Consider the following 25,937-nt stretch of genomic DNA (forward strand, 5'->3'; position numbering starts at 1 on the left):
ATGGCGGACGGAGGAGCAGCGAGTCAAGATGAGAGTTCAGGACCAGGTAATCATTACTGCATTTTACATATTCATATTCATATTCAAACACTGTTTCTCTCAACCCAGAAAAGCGCGGTAGGGAAAGCGTAAACAAAATACTCAAACCCGATGTTGCAATCATATGCTCCCTTTAAATAAACGTATCGGGGAATAATTCTCTGTCTGTGCGACGGTGAAACTGGCGATGCAGTGCGACGGCAAATTAAAGGAAAAATGCCTCCTTTGTGTGATTAGAGCAGCCGCGTTACATATTCATACCGCCACCGAGAAATCGCCGCTTTGCATATTTTATTAGTCATAATCGGCGACAGCTCGCGGGGTTTTGCACTGTCCCCGGTCAGAGGTTGTTAGAATTTTACAGTTAATCATAACTAAAGGCTGCTGTGTGCATGCTAAGCGGCTAATGCTACTCCAGCGGCTTTGTGTTGCTGTATTGTGCCGTGAGCCAATCCCACATATAAAGCTTTGAATATTCATTCGCTCGCAATCAGCCGGCGTCTGCGCAACGTGTTTACCGTGAAAATATGAAAGAGCAGAGCAGCTGGGGCTTGCTTGGTGTACAGTTAGGACACGGCGTGATTTTTTTTAAATGCCTAGTCTCTTGCCTTTTGTGCCCATTGCAGGCGTGTAGCCCTGTTATGTTATTCATGTGGGCCTTCTAGAGCTCAGAATGCGCTGTTCAGCATATTCTATCAGAATGAATCCATTTCATTGTCGAAGGATGGTGGAACGTGCCAAAATGGAACTCTGTTTATACAATGTATGCAGTACGGTTGTGACAAATTGATACTTTGTAGCACAGCCGGTGTAACGTTGTATCAATCTGTCTGCTCAAGGAGATGTATGCAGGCATTATGCCAGCTTTTTAATAGGTGATCCTCAAATAGAGCACAGCTTCTCCACTATTGTTCCAGAAGCTGTATGCTTGTGTATTTAGTCATTCTACTGTTTCATCATCCGTTAACAGTAAAAAAAAACATCAGTTTTGCTATTTATATTCTCTTGTGACAAATAGTCTTTAGTACTTTAGTCATCAAATTGCTTCCAATCATTAATATAACTCGTAATCGTAATGTGGTTTTGTATGTATGTTCGAATCAGAGAGATTCACTTTTGAGATGATTTTCAGAACTAATTCATGATTGGTAGTTTTATTCGTATATCGTTTTTCCACAGCACTTTACAGAACAGCTTTACAGGAATTCATAATATTAATGTTTGCAATAATCCACATTTGGCAGTTTAAAGCTTTCTATGGTAAATATTTCCATTGTCCTCATTTGTAAGTCGCTTTGGATAAAAGCGTCCGCTAAATGAATAAATGTAAATATCGCTTTGGATATATGAATAACAATTGAAGTTTGTCATTTATTTTGGGGTTAAATTGAGGATTATGAAATCTTAAAAGTTTTGGATTCAGTTTATAACATTTTGGTGTAGTAATAACATAGTTACCAATAGTGTATTACCGCTATAATAAATGATGCCAGAATTATTTTAGTATTACTATTAATATTTCCTATGCTTTGAATAAGATTTAATTTTATATTCAAAATTTTCATTTTAATTGTAATTTTCTAAAGTAATGGTATGTTAAATATTTTTTCTAAGTTTTCATCTAATATTTATTTTTTATTTGATTTCAGCCTTATTTCATTTAGCATAAGTTTTAATTAACAGTAACAACATGACGCACATCTTGGTTAAATGTTTTGGTCATTTTCCCCCAGTTTTTTTTTTATATATATAATATTGATTTTATACAGTTGTTCCCGTAATTAATATAGAGTACCTTACATTTAAGGCAAAACAATGTCTTGGCTTATCAAATCAAAGGCCAGAGCTAGCTGTTGAAAAATGATATCATAAAACTTATTTTACCCTGATGTCTAGCTACAAGAGAAGCTTGGGGTAATTTACCACATTTTTTTTTTTTTAAATCTGCTTTGAAATCTTGTATTAATCTTCTCTCATGTAACAGGAATTCTCTGACTACTTGAGAACTATTTGGTTTGTAATTTAAATTAGCATATAATTGTTTGGCTTTAGACATGTCATGAAGGAGTCAGGTGTAACAGACCCTGCTTTTAAACTGATAGCATTTTCACTCCGTGTGTAGGGACTAGAGAGACAATGACGTGCTGAAACTTGTTTGTTTCTTGTATCTACAGCTCATATCTATAGTGTAAATTACCTGCATGAATCCTTACTTTTATTTTGGTAGTAACTGACACTTTTCAAGCATAGTAGTGAAACTGCATGGCTTCAATGCATCTCTCTTTGACCATCTGTCTGTATTTTTTTCTTTTGCTTGAGTTTTTCTTCATGCTCTGCTGATGTGAACATGTAGAAACAGTCCCTGCAGGCTAACAGTCTATTAATTAAAATGATTATAGTCCTAAAATCAAGTGAGACTTTGTGGTTTTTGCCAGCTTTCAAGAATTATGTGCAACAATTCTCTTTGTATTTATATGTGGCAGATTGGCGTGACTTCATGTTGTCCAGTTAAATGGTTTTGTCTTATTAAATGATAATATATGAGTGATAATACTTGTGATCTGTGAATGGTTTCTATCGTATATCAAGCGTCTTTAATTTTTCATCAGTTCCTCTCTGAAACTCAAATGTAATGTGTTTTCAAATGCACAATTTGAATATGAATGATATTATTTGTTCCTGCTTGCTGGTAATGAAATATTGAAATTATGTTGTCCTCTGTGCTGAATTCAGTCCTCTTTTCCATAAAATGCCTCAAAAGCCTGTTTATAAAGTATAATATTTGCATTAAATTGAGGAATGTTTTTTTTTGTTGCTAATTTGAATATTACACTCCAGGTTAGTTTTGCCATTAAACTAAGCTGCCAAATGGTTTTCACACAAGTTTCTCCTTGGATAAGAAGTTAAACAAAAATAACAGCTATAACCTATGAAACTATAGCTGTTTTGTTGGATTATGCTAGTCTTGTAATCCTGCTATTGTCTGAGTAAAGTTTAGTGCTCTGAAAAAGTATTTTAAGTGTCAGCAGTACTTCCTTTTGGATAGGCGGCTTTCTTTATGCTTACTCTGTCAGATCTTTGTTCTAATGTGTAAATCTCTGTTGTAATTAGGCCAAGCTCTGAAAATATCAGTTAATGAGGTGCACAGTTAATCTGGATATGCAAAGCAGACTTCATGTTCTTTTCCAGACAATACGGCTACAGAAGTCACAGAATTTGATCCGTGAAGTGTTTGGGCCACAGGGGGCTTTGTGAATAGGATGGTGGAGAATGGCAAGTAATTTACTTCCCGAACAGCTCCATCCGCAACCTCTGGTACTTCGAATTTATAAGAAATGCTTCTGAACACAACCTGCTGTCTTTATGTCCAGATACCTACCTCGCTTTGATCGCATTGACAGAAAGCTCACCTGTTTCACATAATTTAACCAGTGCTCTGTAGGTAATTGGGCTTCTGCATTGACACCCTGGATTTTTTTTTCCCATTCCTCCTTTTTCCCTCCAAAGCGATCCAATTAATATGCTAATGAGATGATAAATATTTATGAACATTTAAATTAGGGAGAAAGCTCTCCGAGCGCCTTGCGAAATGAATTGCTTTCAGGACTTCAAAGTGTTGCTCGGTTAATGAAGTGAGGGAGATTTGCATATGGCTTTAATCAGCTGCATACTGATTATGCTTTATTGCGGCGCTAGTAGCCGCTTCGCTTCTGTTCCGTTCCAGAATGAAAACGAACTTCTTCACACTCTAGTTGTTATGACAATCATGGCACGGAGAGAGTGAGAGAGAGAGCAAAGCAAGCAAGCCGGAGAGACTGAGAGAAAAGGCAGCCACAGTTTCACTGAAGCTTAGCTCTGCTCTGCACGCGTGTTGTTTTTCCACTCCAAACAGTTTAGTTGCACTGAGAGAGACTTCTTTGCTTTTGAGGGTTGTCTGCGAAAGGGGTGCTAAGTTTGTTGTGATGCTCGTAGAGACACTTGACAAGGCAGGCGCAGCAGCTGCTGGTGAGTGATGTTTGTGGTCTGTTTTACCGTATAGTGTTGCTATGCTATCTGGCGTTGAGTAGTCAATGTGTTTGGTTTAATTTACACCATTCAGATTTTCTCATAACAAAACTGAGACATTCTGTGCAGTCATTAGCATATTAAGTAGGTGTTATTTTTTTAAGTGTTCATTTAAAAAAATATTGGGTCATGGTTTGGATCTTTTTTTTTTAAATGTTGCTGTCTCACTTTTGAAAGTCACTGAATGATTGGTCTTTGAAGAGAAACTGAAAGTACGACCTTCCTCTGTCTGTTCCAGATTCTAGAATGAGTAATCCATCGGAAACAAGTAAATGTGCAATGGAGAGCGGGGACGAAAACACTGGTGGGTTACCCAAGGAAGAGTTGGCTCTTTAGAGACTTGCATGATTATATATTTTTTCCAGTAGTCTGCTCGGATATTTTGCCTTGATCTTTCTAACACAACTTTCTTTTACATCTGTGTGAGTTGAAAGTCTATCACTTCACAATTTGTAAATTGTAAAGGGTCACTTGTGCAGCTTTGACTGAGGTTGAACATGTAGGACAATGTCTTTCAATATGTATCGCAGAACGTCTTTTTTTTTAAAGTTTGAAATAAGAAAGGCCATGAAGCTGAATAACTTGGTTGAAAAGACCTTTTTGTGTGGCTCTGATCTATTGTGGCATTGACTGCTTTTCTTCTTCCAGGTGCCCAAACAAATGGACTGGACTTTCAGAGGCAGACTGTGCAAACAACAAGCGCAATCACCAACGCACACGCACAGGCCTTGCTCCAACAGGTATAATCTTTTTCTCTGAGCTCACATACACATTTGTGGTCTGTGACATGGATGAAAGAGCTGTAGGAATTTAAAGATGTCCCCAGGGCCCGTGTCTGAGTCACAAAACTGCCACTGTCTTGACCTGCGTGTGTCATTATCATGTTTCAGAGTGACTGCTGAGGCTTTCCACCTGATGTCATGCATTGTTGTGTCTGTTGGAAAATAATGTGTGAGATTTGTCGTAACTCTGAAGATTAGATAAAGCACAACATGCTATCTCCTGGTTACAGGGGGAATTATTGGGCCCCATATGCTAATTAGCTCCTCTGCAGTTGCTCGGAAACAGATGGTTGAGAATTATGCAAATCTATGCAGAATTTACATGTACTGCATAACAGTTTCGTTAATTAGCATACCGGCTTTGCTCTCCGCTTGAAGTCTCAGAAGGCTGCGGTATATTTATATCAACGTACATGAGCGTCAAACAAAACACATTTGATTTTGGAGAGGAATTTTGGGATGGTCTTCCTCTGTATTTGCTTTCTCTTCCCTCATTTCCACATAGATTGAGCAAAAGGTAAAAAGCCCTCCTTATCAATCCCTATTTCCTTCTGCTACCAAACTGGAACATCATCTGAAAGCTGAATAAATAAGCTTTCCATTGATTGTATGATTTGTTATGATAGGACAATATTTGGCCAAGATACAACTATGTGAAAATGTAGAAATCTTGAGGGTGCAAAAAAAATCTAAATATTGAGAAAATTGACTTTAAAGTTGTCCAAATTAAGTCTTTAGTAATGCATATTACTAATCGGTAAGAAATTTACAAAATATCTTCATGAAACATGATCTTTACTTAATAACCTAATGATTTTTGGTATAAAAGAAAAATGTATCATTTTGACCCATGCAATGTATTTTTGGCTATTGCTACAAATATCATTATAAAGTGCGAATTATGACTGGTTTTATAGTCCAGGGTCACAAATTGTGGATTTAGGGAAATGTTTAAAATCATGCACACTCAAATAAGAATTTTAGTAAAGGTTGATTTATTTTACTCAGTTTGTCACCTCATGGGGGCAGACTTGGCAAGATCACATGATCAGCCAGATACGAGATCGGCCACGGGATTATCAGAAACTTTAATAAATATAAACTGTTAAATATTAAATATAATTAATCATGGCTAACTGTAAATAGTACATTTTGTCTGTAAATTTTGACAATGGCAACATCTGCCATTTAGTCAATAAACACGCACGGGTCCAGGGTAAAGCTTTATGAGTAACGAGGTAATTTCCACCTTGAGAATTTCAAGGAAGTGGGTCTAGTGCCAAATATGGTGATTAAAGATTAAATGAATTCTTGTCTTTGTTTCTTTGTCTCGCTCTATTTTTTGCAGTTGACTTTGACTCCAGCGCAGCAGCAGTTATTGCTGCAGCAGGCTCAGGCTCAGCTCTTAGCAGCAGCGGTGCAGCATTCAGCCGGCCAGCAGAGCAGCACTACAGGAGCCAGCATCTCTGCCTCCGCTGCCACCCCCATCACCCAGATCCCCCTCTCCCAACCCATCCAGATCACACCTGTAAGAGAGCTGCGGTTTCATTCACCCGAGTCTCAGTACTGAAATGGCATTGTATTGTCATTTGAATAAATGGCATTTCAGTAAATGCAAAACTAATGGATTACAGACATTAATGAAAGTTTTAAATAACAAAAAATGAAACTACAAAAGGGACTTTCTAAAAATTAATTTTTGTTCATTTTTATTTGTGCCCTGGCAGTATTTTGACTTGCCCTGAGAATGTCTCAATTGTCAGAAGCGAAGTGAATTTTTAATTAACGTTAACATTTAGCCAAATATAGGACGTTGGCTGAAAGAAATGGTAACAAGTATGTCAGTGGAAAAGATAACATATTAAGAAATAAATATACAAATTTTGATGGAGTTTGCAGAACTTTCAAGTTGTTCTTAAAACGTGGTGAACTTGGAAGTGTGTTGATAAAAGACTAAGAAAAGAGGTGATATTCTATATCAGGGATCCTCAAATCTGAACCATTCCTGCAGAGTTTAGCTCTAACCTTAATCAAACACACCTGAGCATGCTAATCAGAGTCTTCAAGATCATTAGAAAATCACAGGTAGGTGAGTTTGATCAGGGTTGGAGCTAATCTCTGCAGCAGATTGGACCTCCAGGGTAAGATTTGAGGAACCCTGTTCTTTATTAATGGAAATTAAAGAGAAGCTTTTTTTAGGCTCTTGCTCTCTGTTACATGGAAATCTATTTGTACATGTGTATAGTTAAAATGCAACAAAATATGAAAAAAAACGAAGGAAGCTTCAACTGAAGTGTGTTTCAAAATGAAATTATTAAATCAATAAAAAAAGTGGACCTCTTAAATTGGCAAATCCACTAGGATCAAAATACACTATATCATATGCCTAAATCTATAGGGCAGTCGTGGCCTGATGGATAGAGAGTAGGACTTGTAACCCGAAGGTTGTGGGTTCGAGTCTTGGGTCCGGCAGGGATTGTAGGTGGGGGGAGTGAATAACCAGCACTCTCTCCACCCTCAATACCACGACTGAGGTGAGACCCTTGAGCAAGGCTCCGAACCCCCAACTGCTCCCCGGGCGCCATTGGCTGCCCACTGCTCCGGGTGTATGTGCACTTGGATGGGTTAAATGCAGCACACAGATTCCGAGTATGGGTCACCATACTTGGCCACACACCACTTCACCTTCCCTAAATGTTTTACTTTGCTGATTGTCATGGCAACAGCAACATTTATTTTCCAACAAAATCTAAAAAGTCTTTACTGTTGAACCCCACTCGTTTTTGTTATGGCTAAACTGGTGCACTTGGTATAGTGACACATACTAACGTTCTTCTCACACTCTTTGTATGGACAATACAGCAGTTACAGCAGCTGCAACAGCAGCAGAACCTCAACCTGCAGCAGTTTGTGCTGGTCCAGCCGGGGCACCCCATCGCAACACAGCTGCAGCCCGCGCAGTTCATCATCTCGCAGACACCACAGGGCCAGCAGAGTGAGTCCCGTCTCGTCTTAACCTTCTCAGATCTCTCCGTTCCTCCGTGTGATCAGCCTATCTGATTGTTTCGTCTTTCCTCTTGCTCTAACCAGGTCTCCTGCAGGCCCAGAACCTTCTAACTCAACTACCTCAAAGCCAAGCCAACCTCCTGCAGACCCAGCCAAGCATCACACTTGCCACACAGGTCAGGGGCATCCCATTCACCCAATGGATCCATTTGCACACGTCAGCTAGCTTATTTTATTTTTGGAAAAAAAAATCTGTTAGAGATCTACAAGAGTGGATTTGCATAGATTCCAAAACCAAAACTGCTAAACACCTTTTTCCTTCCACTTCACAGCCTGCTACCACACGCACGATAGCAGCGACCCCCATCCAATCCCTTCCTCACAGCCAGACGACACCAAAGCACATCGACACACCCAGCCTGGAGGAGCCCAGCGACCTGGAGGAGCTAGAGCAGTTTGCCAAGACCTTCAAACAGAGACGTATCAAACTGGGCTTTACGCAGGTAAATAGGACTTCTCTCATCACACAGTTTGTCTTGTCGCACGCTGTTGTTGATTTCACTATTCAGAAGTCTCCGATGGTATTTAATCATCCAGGTCATCACAGAATGTGAAATATTTTTAATTATTTGCATTCTCCTTCATCTGAGACTCATAAGGTGACTTGTAAATTCTGCCTGACTTTTTCAAAGTTTAAAACTTTAATGCTATTGTGTTGCTTGTACCAGGGGGATGTTGGCCTTGCCATGGGAAAACTTTATGGAAATGACTTCAGCCAAACCACCATTTCTCGCTTTGAGGCCTTGAACCTGAGCTTTAAAAACATGTGCAAACTGAAGCCTCTGCTTGAAAAATGGCTCAATGATGCAAGTATGTATTTTCTCTGCTCTGAGCCATTTCTCTCCCTTGCTGCACTCATTCAAAATAACATTGTATACCATGAAGAATGTTAGAAAGGATATGAAGATTCCTGTCATATTCCTCTTTAGTTTTGGCGTTCCTCTCAGGGTACTGCAGGTCTCCGCTCTCCTTTCTGTAATTTTTTTTTATATAAAGCTAATGTTTTACTTAATGTTGCTAAGTAGTAGAGCTCATGCTTTAAAGCACATCTGCAGTGCTGTTTGGCACAGGTGCTTATATCACTCCTCCTTTGTGTGCGCTGTTTGTGCAGAGAACCAGACGTCTGACCAGGCCATGTCCAGTCCCAGCTCTCTTGGCTCACCTGGGCTGGGCATGGAGGGCCTGAACCGCCGCCGCAAGAAGAGGACCAGCATTGAGACCAACATCAGAGTGGCCTTAGAAAAGAGCTTTCTGGAGGTGAGCGACATCTCGCATCAGAGCTTATTTGATGAGCCGTTATTAAAGTTTTACTGGCGCAAAATCTTCCGCTGGTTTTTAGTGACAATGTGATGGAAATATCAATTAAATATTGAATTAGTGTTTATTAATAATTCAATTAATACTTCCTTTAATTCAATGTATTCATTGTATTATTTTTAAATGTACATTCAATTATTATAATTATTTACGCTCATTAATATTTTCTGTAATTTATACACAGATTTTGATTCCATTTTATTATAATTGCACTTTATTACTTAAAATAATTTATTCTTTACACTATTAATATTAAACTGCAACTCATATTTTATGAACATATTTATAATAAATACATTATTAGTAGTAATAGAGGTAGTGGTAAAATATTTTTATAATACGATTATTTGTATTTATTTATTTATGATAACGTTTTTATTTCTATTAATAAAATATTAATAATAATTTCCTCTAATTCAGTTTACACAGATTTATATTATTTGTTGTTTTCTATTGTTAGTAGTAGTAAATTTTGTGCTATTACTAGCACTTAATATTAATATTTTCTGTAGTGTAATGTATTATCATTTTAATAAATAACAATAATAAAATAATAATACAGTAATATAAATCTGTAATATAAAACTATACATTTAGAACTACAGATAATGTTTGTATGCTCTACCTTCTTACATTATCAGAAACAGAACACCCACAACATTCAGCCCCTTCTTTAAGGAACCATACATTCAAAGAGTCTTGTTTAAACATTTGATATTGTCTCAACTTAAAAGGTTCCAGCTGAATTATTACCTCCTCAGACCATGGACTGAAGGCTTGTAGGTTTTGTGATTTGTTTTTGCCGTAAGGGCGTTTCTTGTGCTTTTGCGCTTTTCAAGCAGAACCAAAAACCTACCTCTGAGGAGATCACCATGATCGCGGACCAGCTCAACATGGAGAAAGAGGTGATCCGAGTATGGTTCTGTAACCGCAGACAGAAAGAGAAGAGGATCAACCCACCCAGCAGTGGCAGCGCCATCAGCACTCCTATCAAAGCAATCTTCTCTCCCACCACATCTCTGGTACGTGACATGCAAACTATCTCCCTTCATTCATCACAGCAGATCTGACTGCTTAAAATAGTGCTAAACCTCCTCCTTCTTTCCCCTGTTACAGGCACCGAGTACAGCAAGTCTTGTGACCAGTAGCACACCGACTACGATGACTGTAAACCCAGTTTTGCCTCTCACCAGCACTAGTGTCTCCAGCGTCGGTTTCACTGGTAGGCAAGAAAAGCCTAAAAATGTCCAAAAACATTCCTATTGTTCACCTCACAATCTTTAAAAGAGCCTTTTCTTCCTCCAGGCACAACTATTGGCTCGGCTACCACTAACACTGCATCGGTCATCTCCACTGCACCTGTGATCACCACCGCAGCATCCTCTCCTTCGCTCAGCCCTTCTCCCACCGCAGTGCAGACGTCCTCCTCAGAGCACACTTTAGCTCAGGAGATGGTGACGGCAGTAAGTCAGGCGCCTTGCTCCCTGGCGCCAACTCTGGGCACTGGGCAGGTGATGGTGGCGGCTTCCAACCTCTCAGCCGCTCTGCAAGGAGCTGCCCAGCTGCCCACCAGCGCCAGCATCGCTGCCATGGCTGCAGCCGCAGGCCTCAATCCTGGGCTCATGGCGTCCTCACAGTTCACTCCTGGGTAAGTGTCATTTTAGTTCTCTGAAAGAGCATCAACCTCAAGCTTGCGATTGGACATCTGTGAGTTTAATACTTTTCTCTGGTGTTTCCTGTGCAGGGGGGCTCTTCTAAGTTTTGCACCCGGTGGTCTCGGAAGCGCTTTGAGTCCAGCACTGATGAGCAACAGCACCTTGGCCACAATCCAAGGTGTGTGGAGCGGCAAGTACACTTATATTTACAATATGGCTCTGCATGTGCTTATTAATCTTGGCATCACCAGCAAGATGAATATGTGGCAGTAAAACAGATGTTTTAGTGGCACTTGTGGCACTCTGCACTGTGAACAGCTTTCTGCATGCAACACATTTGCATACAATTCCAAGATTATAAATGACGTATTTGCATACAGTGAAAATATTGTAAACAACATATTTGCATACAGTGCAAACCTTTTTATATTTAACTTTATAAGTTCATTTGACCATCTGAGTGCATCTGAGGTTTTATGGATTTAAAAAAAAAAAACTCTTTAATAGATTAGATTATGATGATGATTCTTATTAATATTGTTTTTTATAATAATAATAGTGTATTTCATTATTATTAAATAATAATTAATATAAAAAACATACATTCTTAATCCTAACAATAATAATAATGTGTTTTTTTTAAATGATTAGTATCAATCTGATTTGGTTGATATAATTGGTAACATAATAGAAAGGCTTATTTGTTCAAAATTTGACCTTTAATTGCAATTTTTTATAATACAATTATTTTCTATTTATAATATTATCATTATTTTATCCACATTATTTAAATATTAATTTTCTCTAATTCAGTTTACAGAGGTTTATATTACATGATATTGTTATTGTTCATTATTAGTAGTGGTAATAGTGTACTTTGTTACATTATTATTAAAATAATATATATTATAAATAATAATAATAATAACTGTAATACAGTGTAATATAAAACTGTAATTTGAGAACTACAGAAGATTTTTGAGTTTGTATGTTCTAACTTTTTACATGATCAGAAACAGAACACCCACAACATTCATCCAGAGGCCCGTTTAAACATTTGATATTGTCTCAACCTTTTTTCAACTCTTTAATAGATAGATTATGATGATTCTTTTTAAAATTATTTTTATATAATAATAATAATAGTGTATTCAGTATTAATTAATTATTCAGTAATAATAACTAATATAAAAAGAAAACTAACTTATAATAGTACTACACCTTTGTCAGTATCTGAATGCATAAATTAGCTAAAATATTTCATAAATGAACTTGCAAGGGACTGGGTATGTGAAGAACAGTCAGACGATTTATCTTAACAGTCAAAATTTCTATGTTGCTGCATCTCTGTTCTAATAATTTGATCAGTTTTTTTGAACACCTAGAGTTAAAATGATGTTCATTGTCTTTTTAGCTCTGGCATCTAGTGGCGCTCTGCCCATAACATCTCTGGATGGGAGCGGGAACTTCCTGTTTGCCAACACCAGCGCCGGCAGCACCCCTAACCTTGTGACGGCACCGTTCTTTCTGAACCCTCAGAACTTGTCACTGCTCGCCAGTAACCCGGTCAGCCTGGTGTCTGCGGGAGGGGCCGCCGGAGCCCTCAACCTGCACATCACCGCCGATGCCCACCAGAGCGCTGTCACTACAGCAACTATGCCCACCTCCACCATCACCACGGCCTCTAAGGCCCAGTGAAAGCTTTACCCACTCCTCTCCCCTCCTAGACACCCTTCCTCTTTCTAAGATTTTCTTTAATATCTTGCTACCACCAAAAACAAACCTTTTAAATAGGATTTAATGTTGTTTTAACGTTATTTTAATGTTTAAGTTTGTATGTTCTATCTTTACACCTTAATCTGCGATGTTTGGACCTCATTGATGGGTTGACTTCAACGAATGTTGGCGTCTCCGCAGAACTTGCATCAGGAGAGCAGAAACCTCCCTGGACATTGTGCCAAGTCTCTGTGCGACGCAAAGACATATTCGTTTCAGCGAACTCGCTCTTTTTCTCCCATTTTCACATGAAACCTCTTCTTCAGAGGTATTTCTGAAATGCTTTTAACCAAAAAACTTTGTTTACTCTGTGTTGAATGATACCTTCTTACTGCTGACAGTAACCTCCTCTTCCTCACCGTAGAAAAATGTTCCGTCTATGATTTCACTGGAGATCCTGCTTTACAGACATTCCTGTCCCCGTGGAACGTTTCCTTTTAGATGCACATGATTTATTTTTGTCAAACAATGGGTTAGCTTTATGTCCAGTATCTTACTAACTTGTGGTTACAAGGCTTTAAATGGAGAAATAAGCGGCTGTGATGCGGTTTCATTGCTTTAAGGAATCGTTCGACTGGCCTTTCTTTCTAGTGAAACAATTTCAGATATTGTTTTCATAGCATATCGTAGTTTACTCGGTAGCAGAAACTAGTCTGGGTCTAAATCCTCACCCAGTAACGGGCTCACTTAATATACTAAAAGCTTTAACGAATTATGAAATGATTCGTCAAGGAGGAGTTGTTCGGCGTGGGCAAAGGTAACTGAGCAGTACCATCTACTTTGAAGCTTCAGTAACTGAGAGCTCGCAATGTTAGCATCAGGACTATGTAACCACGTAAGGTAAACCTCCTCACGGTCTTCCTGACATGGGATGTTCTTACGGTATCACCGCCTGATTGTGAAGGTGTAGGTCAAACGAGATGAAGTTGAGGTGGATGATGTTCAAGTTTGTTTTTGTTTTTTAGGGTCTTTGATTTTCTACTTGTGCACAGTATCTGTACCAAAAAACTGGATTTGAGAACCGCAGTCTGCTCGGTTTTTAGCAGAGCTTCTGTCACGCTTTAAGAGGTCTTTATTTCGGAGGTCTTTGTATTGCCTCTATTTCAAGATATACCAAAAATCTTTGTTATACCTGTTGCTGTATATTGCTACTGTAGCGTAGTTTAAGTCTAAATATTTATGAGCGAAGGCTCTCAGTAGACCACAGGAAATATAATGCAATATTTTGATCTTTTCCAAAGACGAAAACATAGGTCTTCTTTTTTTCTTCTTCTTTTATTTGAGATGGCTGTCCCTCCTCAATTTTGTAGTGTCAGTGAAACTAACCAAATTGATCCGAGGCGAGAGCAGGACGTGATACTACAGCAAAGGACCAGTTTGAGGTTTGTGATTGTCCTTTCTGCTGGTCAATGATGAGGACTTTGAGTGAGACAAATGGGGGAGTCGTTTTCCCATTCTGTTCAGATAATTGAAAATTGTAAATATGGAAGTAAAGCAAGCGTGTTCTTACCTAACAGGCTTTTTGAACATTTTCCCTTCTTTGTAGTTGTAAGTTGCCAGATTCAGTCCTCCATAATCTGAAATCAGGGCCTTCTCTAAATTTCACTCCAGTCCAATGTGTAGGCTGTACCATGGAGGACAGTAGCGGGCCTGAAATATCCGTTATAAGGGGGATTTTAGCCAGATGGTCTGTTTCGTTTTTCCCTACCAATGTAATGCAGCCATGATGTAAAGCTTGAACCAAAGTCGATTTCTCACTAGCTGCTGTGCCTGTGTGGGCCAGTGTAATGCTGACCACACTTTCACTACTCACTACTGACAAACTTTACCATCTATTACACTTCTTTTAAACCCTACTCTTTTGACTCGCATTGTCCGACAAATGAAGAAATATAGCTTCTCTTGCGCAGCGTTGACTTGTTTTAGCTCTCGATATCTGAGCATTTAACGATCCAAAGAGAATCTTAAGGGCCTTGTGTTTAAGTGCTGTTGAGATTTTGGGAGTCTGTGTCCTTCATTTCATTTTCACCTTTATGGCAAGTCTTTGTTTTGGATGTAATCTCATAGGACTCAACACCCATGCTGCGTTTCAACGAATGAATAGCAATAGAAATATCAAGAGTCCACCAAACTTTTAATTTAAAATCCAGAAGAACCTGTGGAAGTGCACAAGGCTCTAAAATGGCTGAATTTGACAAGAAGGTGGATTTTTAGTATTGCATTGGTACATTGTCTAGACTTTCTTTTTTGTTGTGGTTCTTGTTAATGAACAATGGAGAACAGGTATTCTGGGAGAATTACAGTACTGTTTCACCCGTAGCATTGCTTTTAACACTCTCACATTTTAAATTCTGTGACGAAGAGGTCAGAGTCTCCCCTTACTGTCCCTTTTGTCATTTGTTACTGTGGCCCTGTCTGACCATTTTTGTTACGACTGTTTGTTAGCGATGCTATTTGTGTTTTTATTGTTAATATGATTTGAAATACCTCAGCAGCACTTACATGGAAGGTTCACTTTAAGCAGACACCAGTTGTCAACTCCAATGTACAAAAGCTGTTTCTTACAGTCCATTTTAAAATGACCAACGTGTAGAACAAAACTACAAAGTATAACAGGAAAATCTGTAATAATAATGTCACGTAAGTCTACTACTGCTATTTCAAGTACTACTACTACTACTTAAAGGGTATGTCCAGGTTAACTTGTAATGAATATTTTGTTATCCTACTTGCCAAAGTAAAAAAAAAAAAAGCCTTTGTCTTTGCGGCTGGGTCTTGTTGCTGCTTATTCCGCTGGTTCTGTCCGGAAAATTTCAACGTAGCCTCTCTGGACGTGTAGATTTGTGTGTTGTTTTGCGCATTAGTGTCACGACCCGGTGGTCGCCAGGACTGTGGGGAGTTACTGATATATTTATCTGAGGAATGACTCAAAGATTAGAGAACTTCTTTTCTAAATTCTATATATATTCACTTATGTAAGATGCTCATATTTTATATTTGAACTAATATCTAGTTTGAATGTAGTGTTTTTGTCATGCTTATTCACTAAAAGGAAAAAAAAATACAAAAAATTACTTCATTTATATTATAGCTAATTCAAAAAAATAAAAAAATAAACAAAAAAAAAAGTCAAGACCAAAAATTGCAACCACACCCTTGTGATGTGGGCGTGGCTGTTGTGTGCCCTGCCCATATTTAAATGTGGTTTGTTTGAGTGGGAGGGGCTTGTGATGGTGCTCCTAAAGGAAAGCCCCAAGCTTTCATTGATGTAACAGACTTGATAGCACCAAATTATTATTATTATTTTTTTTTGCTTTTTATGAATTTCATTTGCCATGTTGCTTTTTAACAATCTTTAACAATCATTTGAGTTTAATTACTTTATGCCTTTTTTTGTATATCATGAGGGAGCAACGTCACTGGCTTTCTTAGTTTGACAAAAACTTGCATTTATCATTTATGCCTTACTATTATGTTTGAGTTTGACACGTTGTAGCAAACTGTAATGTTGATGTGAGAGACGATTTTGTTTGGTTGTGAATTTGTGTGTGTGTGTGTGTGTGCGTGCATGTGAAAGGGGATGCAACCAAGCATGCACCAATGTCAAAACTCACATGGTGCATATCAACCATGAAAATAACGCTGTGAGTTTTATTTGTGTTTTGTGATATTTTGGAAGTGTTGCTACCTATTTTTTTGTAGGTAAAATTCAAGTCGGTTGGATACCTGTTAAAAGCTTTACTAATAACTCAACTCCAGCTGGTATGTAGGGGGCGCTAGTGGTGCATTTACTTAGAAAGACAATACTTTAGAGAGGTTCTGTCTGACGTCATATCTTAAAAGTGAGACTTTTTAGTGAGACTCATTGGTAGGAAATACAGGAAACTGATTTTAAGTGGATTTAAGGACGCGTCATACATCATTTGATGCAATAGACCACTTGGTTGTAAATGATATCCTTTTTAACCTGTGTGCTCATGAGATGTTTGGGATGTGATTTATCCAAGGATGTTGAACCTGGCTCTGTACATTTGAAGTTGTTGCGGATCCTTTTTGGCACTTGATTTTGGCGTGTGTGGATGCTCTGACTTGTGATTGGATAGTTTCACGATTGTAGTGGGGTTTGCCGCTGTAGACCCTCAGTCTAGTGATAAAATAGGATAGTTGCAGAAGAGGTCATGCACCAGAGCCGAGCGAGAGCTGGTCTGAGTAAAGGAGCTGTTGTATACCTCATTTATAACTCAAAACTGAGTAAAAACTTGCTTTAATCTACTTCAAAAGATGAAATAATAATAAAAAGATTGGTCCTAGAACGGAAGCCTGCAGATGTCTGTTTAAAGTTTTGAGGGAGGAACCGGATGGATACCCAGAAGGCCGCACAAGCTCATGCATATTAGAAACCTATTTATATTTTATTTTTAAAACAAATTTAAGTTCACACTATAACCCCTTATTAATTTTATACCAAAGCTTTTTTGAATGATTTGACAATCGTCATCTTTATAAACCCCGAACCCTTATTTGTTGCAAGGTTTGTGCCATTTGCTCTTCTGGGTTTGCGGTCTGCTTGTTCCTCACCTTCTCAGTGGTAACCAAAGACTTTCAATGTGATTGTATGGACTAAACTCTCTCTTCTAGTGCCCTGCCTCAACCATCAGCTTGCGGTTTTAGATCATTGGTCACTCGTGGCCAAGTGGGCAGGGTTTAGTAGAAAGAGGAAGCAAAACAGCTCTGCCGGCTTCTGGAAAGGACTTAAAGTAACCCCTTGTGGGCTGGGTGATGTTTATTAATACACGCTGAAGGATGTCCTGGGCTCCCTGCAACCTCAGGATAAACTGTCCTCTGGAGTTCCACTCTGTGGCTGCAGCAAGGCAACACTGTTTCTATGATTGTCTACTGAACACATGCAACGTCTCTCCATAGTCGTCTTTTAGGTGCCGTCGTCCCGTGGTTTCGCTGTTCTGTCGATGTCTTTTATCTAGCTTTGCTGTTTACACTATCATGATTTAAATTGGTTTGATCAGCTGTGCAACTATGCATCGTTGTCCTCCATCCTGCAAGGGTGACGTCTGTGCGACACAGCCCTTTTCAGATGGATCTTAATAGTTTTATGCCGAGTGGAGGGTCGAAAGCAACTATAAGCTCTATCCCAAAGCAAAAATATCCAAATATGAAATGTTTTACAAGTGCAGATACCAAAGATTACTCTGTTCTTTTTCCTCTTCCTTCCCAAACCCTTCAGCTTGTGTATTAAGAAACAGAACCCAGCTCTGACAGTAGTCCTAACCTCAGTAATTCCAAAGCTTAGATGTATATTTTGGTATTTTTCTGAGATGCTTATGGGGAAAAAAAAGTTTGTCGTTTTTTCATTTTCTTGTTCGTTGGATCTGTTGCTCTTTGTCTGTCACAGCATGGAATTTAACTGCAAAACTGTCTTACTGTAGGTTCAAGAAATAGTATTTTTGTATGTTTTTGATGTGTCAATGTATGTGATATCAGTTTCACTGCCCAACTTATCATTGTTTTTAAAACAAAAGAGAAAAAAAGGTTAAGATAAAAAAAAAAAACTATGTACATACTTTAGTCGCTGATTTCAAAAGAAATCCCTCTCATTTCCATGTTTCCTACGGCTGAAGCTCAAGGAATGTGTTCCATTTTCACCCTGTACCATACTGTAGATTGTACTTCTATATCTCCCTTCAGAACGCTGTAACTCACTGTTGTAATAGTGATGATTGGTTGGATTCTGAGTATCACTACAGACCTGAACTCTAGTGCCACTCTTGGCCTGTTATCAAGCGGCATATACCCAAGACTGAACGCTAAACGGCTACATCGCTGTAGCTTAGAACTGAATGATTGTGTAGAATATAAGTATGTGAATCAGGATACATGGTAGATTTGATGCATTTGTCTGCTGTATTTTGTTTTGTTTTTATATATATATATATAAAGAATCTTTTACTGTAACTGTACAGTTCTCTTTTGTTGTAAACATCATTAAACCATTTTCCAAGTGTTTTAATATTCTTACATGTCTTTGGTCTGTTAATATTTTGCCATTTTGGATCATGTTGATGAATTTATGGAGTTGATATCATTTTAAATTTATTTACAGTAGTACACACAAAATATGGTATTTTACATACAAACTATGTTAAAGAAAAATAAAACAATACTTAATCTCCAGACAGAGGTTTAGCACTTAAATTGTCTTATAAAATTTGATCAAAAATGATCTGTTCATGCCTTGCATTAACATTCAATATCCTGTATTTTAATAAAAAAGTGTCTATACATACATGCATAACGCACGCTACCGTTCAAAGGTTTAGGGTCTGCACGATTCTTTTAATGTTTTTGAAAAGTCTTGCTAAAGATATATTTAATTAGAATACAGCAAAAGAGTAGTACTGTAAAACAGTAATACAATTTTAAAATAACTTGTCTATTTTAGTATATTTTAACATGTTTGTTTAGTCCTGCTATGGCAAAGCTGAATTTTCAACAGGCATTACTCCAGAATTCAGTGTCACGTGATCCTTCGGAATTCATTCTAATATATTGATTTGGTGCCCAAAAAACATTTCTTATGTTTGAAGCAGTTGTGCTGCTTAATAATTTTATAAAAACCATGATATACTTTTTCCTTATTCTTTGTATAGAACGTTCAAAAGAACAGCGTTTATTTGAAATAGAAATCTTTATCATTCATCATAAACATGTCTTTATCGACACGATCAAATTCATGCATCCTTGCGAAATAGTGGTATTAATTTTTTTTATCTTACTGACACCAAACCATTGAATTTTAGTATATGCAAGACTACAAAATACAGGTTAGAAAAAAAACAACAACATATAAATGCATTCAACATACAACAAGATACACAATTTATCTGTTAGTTGGCAGATATACAGGTTGCACCTGAGCTTGTGCTGTGTGTTAATTGTGTAATGTATCAGTGGGAAAAGTTTCCATCTCCACAGCCTCGGCTGCATCCCTGTTTCTCCCTGTTCGACCCTTCAAAGGAATAAATCAATGGCTTAAACTGATGTATTTGGCCTTCTTTTTTTCAAACAAAACTGTAGTCTGTTTTAAACCTACTAGAACACTTACAAGACACTTAAATTTAAGGATACATTTGGGAAAAGTAACTTGTTAAACATATGAACATACGTGTACATAAATATTATGTTATATACAAAGTGGTCATAAAAAGGTATTTTTATGTTTAAATATGTGAATGCCATTATGATACATCAAACCAAGTGTTTAAAATTAGTAATTGGTACATTACCTCATTAGATTTGTTCTTGCCTTTGCGAGGCTGCAGAAATAGAACATTGATATTTAGATTGATTTGCCAACTGAGTATATTAAGGATATTATGCATCACTGCTGGGTAAACCTCACATCAAAACACTTCCTAACCCCACAACCCACACACTTTTCTCATATTCGTTGGCTTGATACACTTACTTTGTTTCCTTTAGTTCTTATTTCTTGGTATTCATCACTTGTATGCGCTCTCAATTCCTATAAAATACACAAACCACAGTAAATACACCGACCACCATTGCACAACCGTTACAAATATAAGTGCTCAACTGTAAACAACCACAGGAGGGCAGCAGGAATAAAAAATGTCGTACTAATTTACCAAGGTAAGAAACTTTTATCTGGTTCATCTCATTTCACATCCTTTTTGACAAGTGTTACTGACCTGATAATGTGTCTCTGGCTCTCGTCGTCTTATCTGAAATATGTAGATATGAAGTAGATGTTGGTAAGCATGTAAAAATAACTTTTAGAACTGCAATTAAAGTTTATCATACTGTATCATTGATTACAAACAAGATTGGAGATCAAGGCAGGAAGTAAAGGCCTGTACAGCACACTAGATATCATTCATTTGCAGTTAATGCACTGCTATGCTCTCTGAAATTGTGACTAATGTAAACTTGTATAGTAAATTAAAACATCATAATCTCACCGGTCTATCCAGTTGCTGATAATCGGAACTCGTCTGAGGCAGATTCAAGTCCTACGAAATACAGAACGCATGTTGTGTTATTTGGGTCATTCCAGTTAGGCAGTGCTTTTGAATTTTGTCACGATTTAAAAAAATTAAGGGTAATTTAGGGGTTTTTAGACTTTTTAGAAGCTCTGGCCAGACTCAGGGTGTGAATTATCGAGACTTGAATGAAGTAAAAACGTATCTACATAGGCCTATATTTGATTTTACCTTTAAGTATTAACATTTCATTTGAGTTTTCAACCATATCAGTACCCAAAAAATGTTAGATTAAAAATACAACCAGAACCAAGAATGTTAGCGTTTTCTTTGATATTTAAAGTTGGGTTTTAGTTGTTCTATGGTTGACAAAAGACCATCAGAGTTGCCTGAGATATAACAGACTGCGAAAATAATACTTGTTTTTGTAACGTTTTTGATTAGCCTATTGAAAGGAAAAAAGAGGGAACTTAATAAATTGCCCGTTTTTATTTTTTAGAAGTGCAACCATGCACATCAGAAATATGGCTACAAACTTAAAATTCTATCTATAAAAATTGGGCGGTTAATATTTTATCAGATATTACACCCATGATAAGGAGATGAAAATGCACTTCATAGTAGGAATGACCCATTCAATGTAATACACATCAACACAGTATATTTTTAACATTAACCTCTATTCAGGAGACTTATATATTAATGAGAACTCACTGTATAGACAGGCTCATTGGGGTTACGGGCCGGGGACGCAGGATCTGGAGGAACGGGCCCTTCCCTTATAAACTAAGCAATACAAAGCAGAACACAGGTTAGCGGTTAAAACTGTAAGGTAAATTCATCACTTAGAACAAATGGTGCATGCTAGAGCTAAACTTACCTTCTCTCTGAAGTAGAGAGCAGTAAAAATGATAGAATACAGCAGCAGAAAAACATCTAAAATATAGCAATACGTTGGGTCACTCGGAGACATGGCCTCTGCAAATAGAACAAACATTTTTAAAAGACTTTCATGAAGTACTCAACTAAAACATGGTGTTTCGAATTTGGTGGCCTGTTCTGGTTATTTATGGATGTTTGTCGTCTTTTCTTTCTCTGCTTATTTAGTTTTTTAATGTTAAAAAGCAAGAAAACGAGAAAGACTACATAAGAGAATGGAAAAATTTGACAAAAACACTTCTAGTACCTAAACCACCATGTAAATAGAGAAATAAAAACTAAATCTGTAATTAGATTAGATGATGTTAATTTAGTTCTAAGGTACTTAAGAAGTTGGAAAACGTCTGAAACATTTGTTATGCCTAAATGTCTATGGGATGTTGATACAGCTTTCCAGTACCAAGGCGTGCATGTCTAGTTCTAGAGTCACTGATACAATGACTTTCTCTCATGTTAATTCTTGTAAATTTTTTAAATTTGAGTTGAAACAGGGGCATCTCAAAAGCGACACAAATTAAATGCTTGCATTTATTGGATTAGATGAAAAGAATGCAAACTGACTTTACAACTTTATAAACAAACCACAGAGACCAGTTAAAACATACTGAAATTTTAAGACAAATCCAACAAAACAGATAAATTATATGTATTGTAGCCTAAATATTACAGAAGGTGTCTTAATGTATTGTATGTATTGTGTAGTATTTGTTTTGTGTCAATTTTTTAAAGATGGTTTAGTGACGACCTGCCAAGGACTGTGGATGAAAATTAGCCTCTGGCTAAATCCGGTACAATGCATTGAATGAAAACCTTTATTACAAATAGAACACTGTCCCTTTTCAAATAACTAAATTAAATAATAAATAAATAAATACAAACAGTGCACCCATGTATGTAACATTTAATCAGACTGCTCAATATGCCGCAGACCCTCTTATTTAACAGAATAATCAAAATAAATAGTATTAGAGATTACTTGATGTTTCTTGAAGATCGTAAATGTCTTGATCGTGAGCAAAACAAGTCTAAATGCGTGACTTGAAATAACGTAAATGTGTATATGAAAACCTTCTCAATACTAGTATTTGCACTATGGTTTGTCATATCTGCACAACACAAATGGTACAAACAACAGAAATTCAAACAAACAGACAAAAATGTAGTTACATTGCTCTCAGATTAAAATAATTTTGCATGCACTATATATATGTATATATAATATATATTGCATTCATAATTATTCCTCTTAAACTGAGGAAGATGGGCCACATCCAAGTACTTTACAAGCATTGCATTGTGATCTATTAATTTAGCAAGGTTTTATTGATTAATTATAACTTCCATATCTAACCATATTTAACTTTAATCAATGATTTTTAAATGTAATCAGTTCTCAAAGATATCAAGACATTCCTGCACTAACGATACTTGCCTATCATTGGGACAAATAAAAAACATTCAAGTGATTGAGATAAAAATAACTGTGTAATGCAAGCAGGAATCTCCTATCAAATAAACTTTGGTCTAGTTAACCCAACACTCTACCGCTGTTGAAATACATAAATATAAATTATAGATCAATAGACAATGATTAGATAAATGCATGAAAAGAAAGTAAGTAAAACTAACATGCACCATACGGTATGCTTTGTCGACAGGGTTCATTCGGCATTTACTGTGATCTTAAACTGCTTGTTTGGTGGCCTATTGAAAAATTATTTGAGACGATTCTTGCATTATTGAACATAAAAGGGATAAGTCTCATTCCTCACTCTCATCCGTAATTTGTTTCTACATTAGTGGTTCACAAATCAAATCTTTATGAAAAACAAAAAAACTGCACTCATGCCTTCCTGTTTGAGGCAGAAGAGGCCCAAGCTCCTCTATTTGTCTCTCTGTGATCTCTGTGTAAATGTGAGTGTGTGTGTCATCTAGTTCGGTGGTTTCTCTGCATGGGTCTAGTTAAATGCAAGAATGAGCACAAAACAGTGAAGCCCCCATTGCATCACTGCAGATCAAGTAGGTGTTTATGGGGGCTGGTGGATGAAGGTTAGCAAACTGACCACACACCTCTCACATGCCATAGGGGTAAAAAGCACTCTTCTTCTGCAAGATCATTGCATACAGAAACAAGGACAATATACAGTATATAAGGCTAGACAAATAAAATCTTTATACACTAAAAAAACAAAACAATGTACTAGCACTGTATTAAAGTGAAGATTTTTTTTCCGTAAAACACCTGTATTGTGATAGATAATGTCCTGGCAGATTATTTTACAGTGTACATTTATCACTAATGCATTACTTAGCTGAATTTTGTTTGCTTAGTATAAAAGAATGATTCATTACAAATTTAAAATTGAGATTCGTTGCAAATTTAAAGTCGTCACTGATGACAAAAAGGTTGTAGGTTTTATTATTTTAGGCCCCTAATTACCTTGAAGAAGCTATTAATACTAAAATAAAGTTGTTTACCTAGTGTGATTCTATTCAGTATATGACAGCAACAAAGAATCATGATGAATTAAGAAAATTGGCTTTTTTAATTTTTTTTTATTTTTTTTTTATAAATAGTATTATAATATGCAACAGATTTAGTGATTTTGCAGTTCGCTCCAAATGTCCGAAATATCTAGTAGATGTTTATTTGAATTTGAGTTAAAATCTTACCCTTAATAAGGGGCTATGCCGTCAGTTATCTATTTTTCCATAATTTAAACTAATTCTTTAATTACCTAAGTATTTATACTGAATATTCTGCATGATTTGTTGCTGTACTTGTTAACTTTTTAAATAACGCTTACAACAACCACTACAATAATATAATATCATTAATGAAAATAATAAGAAAATATAAAAACTTGTTTGTTTTAAATTGAATTTGGTAAATAAAAATAATAATCAAAGCATCCTACAATAGATGTGTCTAAGCGGCAATTAATGTTGTTGACTTTTGAAAAGCTTCCATTTGCTGATTCTGTCAATTTTGACCTCGAGTTTCGTAAAAGTAGAGTGTGGGTTTCAGAGTGTCAGGGTTGCTTTTCTTGGATCCTTCTTTTTGAATCTCAGGAAACAATATTTAAGAATGAAGATGACGGTTACTAGCCATTATAGTAATGCTGAAAACCTTTCATCTTTTCATACATTATGTTGCACACACAATAGTCACAGCTGGTACATTTTATGCTACAAGTCTTGCTGAGTGTAAAGGGAAACTAAAATGGCCACATGAAGATGTCCTGATGTTTGACCTCAATGTTCTTTACAGGAGAAAACACACAAAATAAATCTAATATTCAATCTCTTAACGTTTACTCCAGACAGCGACAAATGCAGATTTCACAGCCCATATAGCAGCGAAGAATACAGATTTCACAACCCATCTAGCAAACCTTCAAAACTCTGCGCTGAATGTGCTAGATGTATGGCACCTTATGCAATAAGCATGTAGAGAGCAAGATAAATAATTTTACCTGTGGAGGACACATGTGAGGCCAAGAACAAAAGAGTGATTGTCCTGCTCATTTCCATTACATTCCTTGAAACAATGGAGTTTCTTTGGATGCTGTACCTTCCTGTTGCTTGGCCTGTAAGTGATGTGCAACAGTTTTTAGCCTTTCTGTTTTGATTGCTTCTACTGTGTCAGTCTTTTACCTAACAGGAAGTGGCCCTAGCCCTGGGTTTTCTGTTCAAGTGAATGACAACCACTGCCTCCACCAAAGAGTCTCTTGTCCTCTCATCTCAAAAAAGTCTCACCAGCATTTCCTGTATATTTTTAGACCATCTTCACGCTAACAGTTATGTGTCTTTCATCAGTATTGCAGGTTACGAAAGTTACACTGTCTGCTGAGTTTGATTTTTCCATTTTAACAGCATTGGGTTGATGTATTCATAACAAATCTGAATCACATTTCTTTTCCCCTGCAGGAAATCATATACAATAGAAATATTTGTTCTAACAGTTAAGGAAAAAATAAAAGCAGACAACATCTTCAAAACAGAGATCAAAAACTTCATCTGTAACTCTTATAAAAAATTAATCAAAGTGGGTTTTTTCTTCTGTTTTTTAATTGAAAATAGGTTGCAACTTTCATTTTACAAGCTAGTTTGTACATGTTGTGCCCCCTGCTGTTTTGCATTTGCCATTGGTGTGGTTAAACTACAAGACTAGCTTAAATGAGAATATTTTTCTTTAGCAAGGGCCCAGCAAACAGAGCACATTCCCAGAACTTTGTCTAACATTTTGGCAAAGTTCCCTCAAAGTTATGAACAAAACA

General features: G+C 37.0%; 2 protein-coding genes across 3 annotated transcripts; one reads left to right on the plus strand and one right to left on the minus strand.

Moving 5' to 3' along the window:
- On the plus strand, positions 1–18,729 carry pou2f1b (POU class 2 homeobox 1b; the record flags this gene model as incomplete). Of its 2 annotated transcripts, XM_079426546.1 has the most annotated exons (14): positions 1–46; positions 4,343–4,408; positions 4,753–4,844; positions 6,235–6,414; positions 7,749–7,881; positions 7,977–8,068; positions 8,225–8,395; positions 8,621–8,762; positions 9,064–9,209; positions 10,109–10,291; positions 10,386–10,491; positions 10,575–10,917; positions 11,014–11,102; positions 12,339–18,729. In XM_079426546.1, the coding sequence occupies 14 exons, from the start codon at positions 1–3 to the stop codon at positions 12,620–12,622; spliced, it is 2,073 nt and encodes a 690-aa protein (XP_079282672.1). In that variant the 3' UTR covers positions 12,623–18,729. The 2 variants fall into 2 exon arrangements, with proteins under 2 accessions (XP_079282672.1, XP_079282673.1); XM_079426547.1 differs by lacking the exon at positions 4,343–4,408.
- On the minus strand, positions 18,726–25,403 carry cd247l (CD247 antigen like). The gene is made up of 8 exons (XM_079426549.1): positions 25,134–25,403; positions 21,599–21,696; positions 21,433–21,504; positions 20,698–20,748; positions 20,428–20,460; positions 20,184–20,240; positions 20,002–20,031; positions 18,726–19,724 (listed from the first exon to the last, which is right to left on the minus strand). Exons 1-8 carry the CDS (start codon positions 25,189–25,191, stop codon positions 19,647–19,649), a joined length of 477 nt encoding a protein of 158 aa, XP_079282675.1. The 5' UTR covers positions 25,192–25,403; the 3' UTR covers positions 18,726–19,646.
- Positions 25,404–25,937: the final 534 nt, after the last annotated feature.

This window comes from Barbus barbus (genome assembly GCF_936440315.1).
Source record: "Barbus barbus genome assembly, chromosome: 10".
In the NCBI taxonomy this organism is placed as follows: domain Eukaryota; kingdom Metazoa; phylum Chordata; class Actinopteri; order Cypriniformes; family Cyprinidae; genus Barbus; species Barbus barbus.

Excerpts from the sequence above, each read along its gene's own strand:
- cd247l (XM_079426549.1), bottom strand. The coding sequence starts at position 25,191 with ATGGAAATGAGCAGGACAATCACTCTTTTGTTCTTGGCCTCACATGTG. Across the intron at positions 20,749-21,432 it reads CCAATGAGCCTGTCTATACA|GACTTGAATCTGCCTCAGAC; the intron begins GTGAGTTCTCAT and ends TGTATTTCGTAG. Across the intron at positions 19,725-20,001 it reads GCAAGAACAAATCTAATGAG|GGTCGAACAGGGAGAAACAG; the intron begins GTAATGTACCAA and ends ATTCCTTTGAAG.